This window comes from Carassius gibelio, chromosome B6 (assembly GCF_023724105.1).
Source record: "Carassius gibelio isolate Cgi1373 ecotype wild population from Czech Republic chromosome B6, carGib1.2-hapl.c, whole genome shotgun sequence".
Classification (NCBI taxonomy): Eukaryota; Metazoa; Chordata; class Actinopteri; order Cypriniformes; family Cyprinidae; genus Carassius; species Carassius gibelio.
Genome location: NC_068401.1, coordinates 14927305 through 14938094, shown reverse-complemented (window position 1 = coordinate 14938094; position 10790 = coordinate 14927305). Strand labels below are relative to the sequence as shown.

At 42.5% G+C, this 10790-nt stretch overlaps 1 protein-coding gene across 1 annotated transcript; it reads left to right on the top strand.

Moving 5' to 3' along the window:
* Positions 1–510: 510 nt before the first annotated feature.
* On the top strand, positions 511–9652 carry LOC127959823 (angiomotin-like 2a). The gene is made up of 11 exons (XM_052559208.1): positions 511–756; positions 1405–2194; positions 2287–2479; positions 4014–4158; positions 4252–4338; positions 5804–6099; positions 6193–6392; positions 6475–6576; positions 6693–6859; positions 7317–7484; positions 7829–9652. The coding sequence occupies exons 2-11, from the start codon at positions 1470–1472 to the stop codon at positions 7897–7899; spliced, it is 2154 nt and encodes a 717-aa protein (XP_052415168.1). The 5' UTR covers positions 511–756; positions 1405–1469; the 3' UTR covers positions 7900–9652.
* Positions 9653–10790: the final 1138 nt, after the last annotated feature.

The window sequence follows — 10790 nt, the reverse complement described above, 5'->3', positions numbered from 1 at the left end:
TTATGTTCCATAGAAGAAAGTCATGCTTAAAACAACTTGAGGCTCCTATTCAATATCATTATAGTCTTATGTATTTATTTATTTTAAGTGACCTATCCCTTTAAGATTTGCAAATCAGCCAAGTATAACAATATTGAAAGACCCAGTAAAATTAAAAATCACCAAATGTCAAAGTAACACATTCATAAAAGTACAAATTCTCCATGATATTCTGTGTACATAAATCAAGTGGAATTAATGAGTACACTGAAACATCAAAAGAACGCGTAGTAAAACAGAACAACAGAGGTTACAGATCTCGGCGACTTTTATTGCATTCCTCTCATCGTTACAAACAAAAACGCCTTCAAGAAGCTGGACAAATGCGCACGGGTCTGAGAGTGAATGCAGTTCCGCTTGTCTCCCCCTTCAGCAGCGCGCTCCGCTTGGGGGCGAGCGGTTCTCCCTGCGCGCGCCGAGAGGAGGCGGGGCCGAGCGACAAGCGGAACTGCTTTTGATCCCCGAGGGACTCGCAGCTTTCACATTCCGCGCATTCCGGGCGCCGTGAACAATCGGAGCTCGGTCATTTATTAGCAGAGCCCCTCCCCTCCTGAGCTCAGTCTGCTGGAGGAGCTCTCCAGACGCGCACGCAGCTCAAACATACGCATGGAAATAAAAGCCGTACCCAACGAATTTCCTTAAGGATTATATCGTTAAACATATAAAAGAGTACAGAAAGTCGTCCGTAACTTTTGGGCGTGATGCGATTGTGATTTGGTGAGTTTTTAAAACGTTTTAAAGTAGCTTATGGTCCTTTTTTATGACACATTGCTTGGTGTCTACCAGTGAACTATGCTTTTATTTAATACACTGTATGTGTGCAATAGGATTTTATTATTGATATATTTATTATTATTATTTTTTGTGAGCTATATGATAAGTCCAACGTTTTTGACTTAAATGTTTTTTTGAAAGACACAACATCTTTGGTGCTACTTTCAGGTTTACCTACAATAAAGATATTGTGAATCTTGTCTTGTTTGTAATGCTCCATTTGACATATTTCAATGTATTATAACAATTGTTATTGTAAAACAAGGGTGATACGCTAAATAGGAATTTTTCTTTGTAGTAGGAACTAATTTTTCAACTTTGGAATGTTATTGAATCCTACCCAGTTTTCCTTTACTTTTAATTCTATTCAAAATGTATACTTAAGAGGAACCCCAGTGCATGTTGGGGGTTGTAGGATGGTGCCAGTGGTATTTTGAGTAAACGTGGTGTTGCTATGGGCAAAGGCTAGAAGTATGTGGAGTGAGGCACCACTCACTGGTGTTTGCTGTTGTAGAGTGTTGCAATATAGATGAGCAATAGCAAGGGTTTTGTTTGAAATCATTATTTAATTATATATTTTTTTCAAACCAGATTCACAGTCCAGCCTAAAAAACTCTACTACAACAATAATTACTATCTGCAAAACAAAGACTGAAATGAGAACGGCAGAGGATTCGTCAGGCACGGTGCTGCACCGACTGATTCAAGAGCAGCTCCGTTATGGAAACCCTACTGATCCCACTCTGTTGGCCATCCAGCAGCAGGCTCTGCGTGGAGGCAGCAGCGGTGGAGGAGCAGGAAGCCCTCGTTCGTCCCTGGAAAGCCTAACGCAAGAGGAATCGCTTTCTCCCCAGTTGTCCACCCGGCAAGAGCCCCAGGGCCAAGAGCATCAGGGGGACTACCAGCATTCAGAGAGTCCCATCTGCCACCTTTATCAGCTCCACACAGAGGAGCTGCCTACTTATGAGGAAGCAAAGGCTCACTCACAGTACCTGGCCTACCAGAGAGGTGAGGTAGGGCTTCAGCACGGCAGCCTGGAGACCCCTGGTATGGTTGGAGGAGCCGAGCAGGAAGAGAGAGTGTGGGATATGAAGCGAGAACATGCTCGCTCACTCAGCGAACACTTCATGCAGCTCTCGCTGGAGAGGAACTGTACCCATGACGGGAATCCCATGAGCTCATCGCATAGCTACCCCCAGCTCTCCAATAACCACGCTGGTCTTGTTGTAAACGAGAGGTCGATGCATGAGCCAGACCAACGTGGTCCACCACCGGAATACCCCTTCATGGTCAGATCCCCTGGATATATGCTTAGTCATTCACAGGAACATGGGCACTATTACAAAGAGCCTCCCCCTGCTTTCCATTCACAGCATCACAGGTCCGTTCAACTGACATTTTGATTATTTATATTAGGTATAGGTACACTGTGGGTGGTTTGGCATACTAATTATTTTTATTTTTCTCTATCAGGTTATTTCCAACCCAATCACAAATGCCCCACCATAGCGGCCTGCCCACGTTGACCCCTGCTGGTCAGGATGTCATTGTTGGAGGATACAGCATCCCGGTGAGCAACTGCCAAGTAGAGCAGCTCATTAAAGAGAACGAAAGACTGAGAGGAGAAGTGGAGAGCTACAACGAGAAGGCAACAAGGCTACAGAAGGTAAGAGAGGGCTTTTTGTTTCTTCTTAGAAACCTCCCAAAACTGTTATATTCTTGGTATGAATTCCACATTTTGTCACTGATGCAAAAAAGGCAGCCGTGCTCTTTGATTTTGATCTCAGAATAAAGAACCTTGTGGAAACAAGAAATGTTGGTGTCTTCTAGCTGCATAAGGAGATTAGCCCTCTCGCTGAGTAGGAATCCACGCAAGGGAGAAGATCACAAGGAGTTCGATTTAATTTGAAAAGCACTCCTTTCCTAGTGACTGAGTTCAAATTCCCAGTAACTAATTTAGCATGTGAAACAACACTGAATTTACCCATTCCTGCAATGCCAAGCATTTTTCTGTAATGTGATAATAGCATCACTTAAATTCCAGAGTGTCATGCCAGAACAAGGGGAAAAAACGGGTTTATTTTGTTTGCGCGTTTGTTTTGGAAATGTTTCCTTGCATGTGTCATTCAGTGGCGTAACATAGATTGAATTTCAGTTTAGTTTCCACATAGTTCTTGAAACCAGAACAACTGTATTCTAACAACTGTATACAGTGGATCATGAAGATGAAGTCGCGGCAAATCGTAAATCAGACAACGCCAAAGGGGGAGGCCTCCCTGTGTTGTTCTGTAGCCCTCTTTGTTAGGATTCCAATGGGATGCCAATAGGAGCAGATGTCTTCGCTCATCTAAGTGTCCGTCAATGAAGAACGGGCTTTGCGTAGCCCACAGCTGATGGACTGAACTGCAGAGAGCAACAACCAGACCCCACAGCTGTGGATTCCCCGACTGAATGGCCCTTTTCACCTTCACTCTTCAACAGAACCCCACATGGCACCCAGGATCATGCTTAAGAATTTAACTACCTAGATGAAATGAATATAGTGTTGTTAGAGTACAAATTTGAACTGTGATATTTCTGTAATGACAGTTTAAATCGTTATGGAAAAATGTGCTCTTTCATGAGCCATATTCTGCGTCACAAATGCCATACAGGTGCATATAGTGTGAAGTACTGTCCTCGTCTCTGAATGGTGTGCCTTCAACACGCACTTTTCCTTTGTTCCCCACGTTTGCCTTTGGCATCCCGCCCTGTAGGGAGATGAATGTGCAGACACCTGGGACTCATAAGTGTTCTTTCTGGAATGTTGATTCAATTCCCAGTCGCTGAAGAGCTCTGTGAGAGTGATTCACTTGTGGGCAAGCACCAGGAAGAGCTCAGCCAAGCACATTCTTCTCTCTTTTCCTTTATTGTCCGAATTGTTTTTGCCTATCTGTCATTCTTGCTCTCTGATCGTTGTTGTATAATGTTAAGGTGTATGAAACACCGTATAGTTGACGAAAAAATGGAAATCCTTTTGTATACTCGCCCTCATGTTGTTTCAAATCCTTATGACATCCATCCTTCCAGGGAACACAAAAGGAGATACTTAGTATAATGGCCAACTTGTTCTTTCCCATACACTGAAAGTAAACGAGAACCAGAAACTGATGAGTTCCTTTAGGTTAAAGAGATTAAAATGCCTTTCCCCTCTCTTTCAGCTTGAACTGGAGATTCAGAGGATATCGGAGGCCTATGAGACTCTTATGAAGGGATCTGCAAAGAGAGAAGCCCTTGAGAAAACCATGAGGAACAAGCTTGAGAGTGAAATCAAGCGACTTCATGACTTCAACAGAGATCTCCGGGGTAAGATGATTCACATAGCGGAGTAATTGTCTTAAATATGAGCTACATGCTTGGGTATGAGGTGATAAATACTAATTGTGACTCTTATATCAGACCGCCTGGAAACAGCCAGCAAACAGAGAGCAGCCATGGAAGTTGAAGACAAGAGTCGGCATGCCTTCGCCAAACTGGTTGAGCAAAGTAAGAATTCCCCTTTGCTTCACCATAACTGATCTTTCTCCCAATGTGTGGACCGTGCGGGCAACCATTCGAGCAGCCCCAGCTGTTCCCACTGACTTTTTATGTTTATGTTGTAGGCATAACAATGCATTCCTCTAACAATAATGTACTGCGTGGTTATCATTGATGTGATTCCTGACAAAGTGTTTGGTTTTAAATATTTCTTGCTAAGCTGAAATGTTCCATTACAAAAAAAAACATTTTTATAATCCATTTTAAGTGCCTAGGGTTCAGTAAATAGCTTGTTAGGTACACGCTGTATTCTGCATCTCAGATAGTTGCTTTTAGAATTCGACCACCAACCATCATTAACACTGGAAGTAAATGTGACCTGGATTCCTGAAATATTTTCAGGTATTTTGGGATATTCCGTCCTCCTGGAATGCCCCCACCACTGGTTCAGCTTCTGAGGCCCTAAGCACCCCTTCCGATGGCCTATGCACTGGCTCTCCATTTTTAGGCATATTAGTGCTAAAGAATTTAGAGCGGTGTTAGGGAAAATTAGATTTGTTTAGCTAATCCTAATAGGGATTGTTGTTGTTGTCGTTCAGCATTTGATTTGACCATATTGGAATGGTCTTTTTTTTTTTGTTCCCCAAGATTTGATTATCTATGAAGTTATCTTTCATATTTGTGTATTAAAATTAGTTTTGCTCCAAGTCTGAAACAGAACCAAACACAAACAAAAAGCCTGGATGTTTAAATGTTCCTTGTGAGCCAACACATAAGCATGTCCAAGCCACGATTCAGTACGATGATGTATAAGTTAACATTTATGACCTTGTGGAGCTATTTGCTTTCCATGTTTACTGCCTGCCTCAGAGGCATTCCAGAGATTCAGTTGGTACAAAGACGTGCCTGTGTGCGTAAGGGGATAAGAAGTCTGCATTCCATCCAAAGGCATTTGTTTTGGGTTGTATAATCAGAGTAGTAGCAGAAAGGAAGACTAATTGCTGTCTAATTTGTTTTCCATCTCACAAGGCATTCAAAGTGACCCAGAAACAAGGGAGCTGGGCTTTAGTGTGAGCCAAGTCATCGTAGAGCATTTTGGAATTCAGCATCCCAAATGGGAATTCACTGAATTGCTTTTGTAATCTGGGAATTCTAAAGCAGTCTGCAGTGCAGGTCAAAGGACACGCGGAAACTCGGCCACTCCCCTGCAAACCCAGACAGACATGTGTAAATCAAGCTTGCCTCTTTTGTTCCAGACTTTTGTGGGAAGCTTATCCCCTGAGAATTGGTTAGAATGAGACTACAGCCCAGAGAATGCTCTGGACACACCCCAGTCCTACAGCGCGGTCATTCATTTTGTGGCCTGTGTGACTGCTAGGCATGATGAGTGATCAGCAAGCATTGCTTGTACCCTTACTGAAGTAAGTTGTCATGCTACATGGTTCTCACAATGTTTGTCTCTTTCTCGCCGTAGATGAGGATCACCTTAGAGAGCGGGAACGTCTGGAAAAAGAGCTGCAGCATCTGCACGTCTCGGGAGAAGAATGGAAGAGGCGCAGAGAAGCCTTGGAGCTAGCGCTGATGTCCGCTCAGACACGAAATAGGCAGCTGGAAGAAGAGTTACGCAGGAAAAGAGCTTACGTTGAGAAGGTGGAGAGAATGCAGAGCGCCCTGGCACAGTTGCAGGCAGCATGTGAGAAGAGGGAGGCGCTGGAGTTACGACTGAGGACCAGACTGGAGCAAGAGCTAAAGAGCCTGAGAGCACAACAGGTAAAACACAAAAAAAGGCAATCTTTTGTGCACCAAACTGGTGAGAAAATTATGTTTTGGGCTCGACAAGTAAACCTTTCCTTTCTCTTTCAGTGGCAGTCTCAAGCCCAGCAAACAAGTCCTGGGTCCTATTCGGACCTTAACGTGTCATCTCTGCATCAGCAGCTGAGGGAGCGAGAGGAGCAGGTTCTGGCCCTGGAGGCTGACATAACCCGCTGGGAGCAGAAGTATCTTGAGGAGAGCACAATGCGTCAGTTTGCCATGGATGCTGCTGCTACTGCTGCAGCTCAGAGGTGAGTCTAAGTGATAGAAGCCCTGCCTAACAGGACAAGAAATTAAAATAAAACTTCTCTATAACTGTAATGCTCTTCTCAGGGATACAACAATCATCAACCATTCACCTCGCCATTCACCCAATAGCAGCTTCAATGAGGACCTGCCGTCCCCTAACCACAGACATCAGGAGATGGAAAACCGGTATGTCCACTTACAGTTACATTTCTCTATCCAAAACTGGAAAGTCAATCAAAATTTGCTATAAAAATTCCCAGTAGTCTCCATGCGCTATTTCTCAAAGAAGTCTGTTCAATCAGGATTCGGGCACTTTATGCTCAACTTTTGGAGAAGGATGCCGTCATAAAGGTCATGCAGCAGCGGTCAAGGCGGGATCAAGGCCGACCTGAGTCGCAAGGCCTGCGACCTGCTCAATCTGTTCCCTCCATCAACACGGTTGTCCCAGCCAGCAGCACCCAAACAAAAGGTGAGCATAGTAGCTATAGCCAGTGGTTTCCAGTGAAACCTACCTGCCTGAAAGTTTCTAGCAATCCTGAAAACCTTCATTAGATGGTTCAAGTGTGTTTAATTAGGGTTGCAACTGACCCTCCAGGAGCAGGATTGGACACCCCTGCTATATGTCTGTAACATATCTGAACCAAAAATTAAATACACTTTCAACTGGACAACTGGCAGCTTCTTTACTTAGCGTCTATGTAATGTCGCCAAGAAAGAATGTGCCAACCGAAATAAAATGAGTGCGGCGACTAGCCGGTGTTCTTGAAATAGTACACATCTTGTGAAACGGAATGCATTTCGCTGTTCTCTAGAATAGATTCTCCAGAATAGTAAAGGGGGTTTACAGGATGGCAAATGTTTGCATGGTGGAATGCCTATGTTGGAACCAGTAATTAAACTGCTTCCTTTTCTGTCTGCGATTTTAGGGAAAAGCCTCTCAGATGACCAGACAGCAGCCGCATCATTGCCCCCCTTGCCCCATCTGCTAGCCAAAACCCAGTGTAGAGACCGCAGCACCCAGTGTGAAGAACCTTCAGATGAGACCAACCCTAAAACAGAACCTGCTCCACGATCTTCCATTGCTTTCAGTTCTGGTGTGTAAACTTGTGCATAAACCCATCTTTATTTGTGTCACTTACTGTATTTATTTGGTATTTCTGGAGTAGTTCGATAAGTTCTGTTGACTGAATTACAATGTGATAAATCTATTATGTAGGATCAGATGACAGACAGTGCTTGATGGTTAGAACTTTTTTAATGATGGTGCATACTTGCCCTTTTGAACCAGAGTGGTTAAAGAGTAACCCGAGCACCATGTCAAAGCAGCGATTGGGGAGTGAACTCAAACAAAACATAGTCAAAGTTTTGTAAAACTTCCCGCCTTGTTTGCTCTCCAGGCATTAGCCAACAAAGCTGAAGATCTTGTATTTCATTGCAGATTCCACTGCACTCAACGCAAACCAGATCAACAGCGCTGTTGAAAACGACATGGTGGAGATTCTCATCTGAGATGAATGGTGTTCAGCTTGATGCTGCCTGATGTTCTTACACACAGAAGATTCTCACTGGATGTCCATTTGAGGACCAACCATATCAAGAGAATCCTGTGCTTGCTATGAGAAGAGCTCGCCATTGAAGCACCAGACAGAAAGAAGAAAGAATAGTGGGAGTAACCTAAAACTGATCTTTGGTGAAGGAGAGCTGAGCTCTCCTGACAGTTCCTTCACACATTGAAGGACAGTGTTCATTCTCAGCTGGTGGCGTTCAACCTGGACTATGAGATGTATGGTCTGAATGTGAGGTACTTGGACAGTACTCTAAAGAGCTCCAAAAAGCTACCACAAGACTTCTTAAGTGCTTATAAACACATTGTACATGTTCTTTTGTATTTATGAATATTGCTGCTGACTGTGTGACAGAATGGAGAAATAGCGCAAGAAATATCCCGCTGTTGTGAAACTTTTGTTTTTACATTTGCTTTTCATTTGAGGAACAACCAAGGGCAGTGTTGTTGTTTTACCATCTAAGTATACCGACCCATGTAAGACTATAGCCCACATTCCTAGATAAAAGCACAGACAAATATATATCTAACTTCATGTGCTCCATGTATAGTAGATGTACCATCGCAACTGCTTCATCCTTAAATATCAAGAAAAGAATAGTTTGGATTGTAGGAGGTCAAATACAGCTTGAACCTGGAGGCCTGGGATTAGACCATTAACCAGAATAGTTGGGTAAATACCTTCACTAGCACTCCCTTTGACTAAATTATCATTACAGTTGGCGTTCTTACTATAACTGACTGACAGCGGGTGCTTCTCGCTCCCAGATTTAAGTAGAGGAATGGGAAGCCTCCTTTTGGGGACAGTGGATGAGTAAATGCTCTATTAGTGACCCTTAGGGAAGTGTTACCCTTAGGAGGCACAGGGGGCTGATGTTTCAGATGCCATATTATTAATATTTTGTGCCCAGAACTGCAACCACCACACATGCCACTCCCTCGCAGACAAGCCGGAGCTAATCTTCCCACAATCCTCCTTGGCGAAATGCCCTTGCAAAGAGGAAAAAAAAGGCTATCTGCAGTCTGACCCTTAGCCTTGTTCAGACGACTGGCATTTATACTACCATCCTCTTTTTGGATCTATTTATCTGTGTAGTGCTGCCGTAGCTGGTTTGGTTTCCTGACTCAAAGGTTCTTCAATGTAGCGACTGTGACTAGCCTTGATTTCTGAGACAGGGACGTTTCTCCCTGTTCGCAATCAAGACTACACTTGCATTATAGTGGGATTATGATATAAAAGGTTACCGTGAAAACAAACCGTCTTATCTGTGTGGGTAATAAGTATGATACCATGTTAATTTAACCTTTCACGCTATCATTAAATGCTACTTTTATTTTCCTATTGGCTCTGAAGCGACGCAATTGCTGGTCAATGCTTTGTAGCGGAGTCATGCTTGTTTTGTTCACTACTTGGACTGTTTACAGAAAGGGCTGTTTTAAAACGAGAGAATTTTAATATATTTTGCGTATTATTTTACTTTTTGGTATTTTTAGTAATGTGAACATGCCAAAGATTTGCATTACGATTAAGTTATATAATAAAATATGAGCATTAGCGACGTGAAATGTAGATAACGCAGTTCAAACTGGTTGACCCATATTTGGATGTTGCTGTGAACTTCAAGAATGGGGAATTGTTTTGTATGTCACTTAACATTTCAGTAATTTGAATAAAACTTTAATATATATCTTTACAAAGACAGTGTGTCATCTGGTTTGTGTCTCAACGGTAAAGACAGCTGCGTTTAGATGGAGGTATGAGTGATTGAGTCCTTCTGAGATGTTTCACATGTGCAAGTCTACACAAGCTGCTCTTATCGGTGTCCTTCTTTGGCATGAATGACATCTTTCTTTTCAAAGCACAAGGGAGTCTTATTCACAACAGCAAAACAAATCTGCCACCTGCTTCACTGTTGGCAAGCAGTCTTCATGAAGAGAGCCCACATTCCAGCTTTGCTCTCAAAGCCGCAAAAAGAACATTCCTCTCATCAACCGCGCAAATGTTAAAGTGGAAGACGAGGAAAAAATGTGCAACACAGACCAAACTGCTATAAATACATAATGAAAGCACAATGATTAACTAAATGCTTAGAATACAATTCTGGAAATATCCAGTTCTCTTTTGTTGTTTTGCAAATTAAGACCTAATTTTAGCCTTTGTGAGCTCACTTTCAACTCGAGAGGTGCATCCGAAATTGCTCACTGAGTAGGTACTACGATTTGAGGTGAAACAAACCATTTTTGAAGCAATCTCAATGGAAGTATTAGGACATCTGGGTACTCTCCTACTGTGAATCCGGTATTCTCTTCATATACTGTTTTTCACTTATACTAGTAGGAAAATAGACATATTCAGATGCAGGGTAGGGCATTTTACTGCCTTAGGCAAATTAGAGCAAAACAGACAAGAGTCTAAACAGTTTGGAATGCTTCGTAATGGCTCATATTCAATAGCTCAACATCAAGAGGAATTTGCCCCCTGGTAGAGTAAAACATGTTAGTGCATTCCATTCCAAACGGGGAAGAAGAGAGATTTCTGACATGTCAGATAAGAAGTAGAGCTGACATGCTTTTCTTTTTTTTCAGCACCCAGAGGAAGATTCTATACCTCTGATATTGATCTTTCATAGCTCAGGAGGCATAGTGGAATTTTCAGTTCAGTTATATATATATATATATATATATATATATATATATATATATATATATATACGATTGTCGAGAAATAGAACCAGCCAAATGAGAATGCTTAGAAGATTAAAGAGTATAGCGATATTAAAAAGTTACTAACACAGCTAGACAATTTAATTCTAATTTTTCATACTAAAAACTTGCA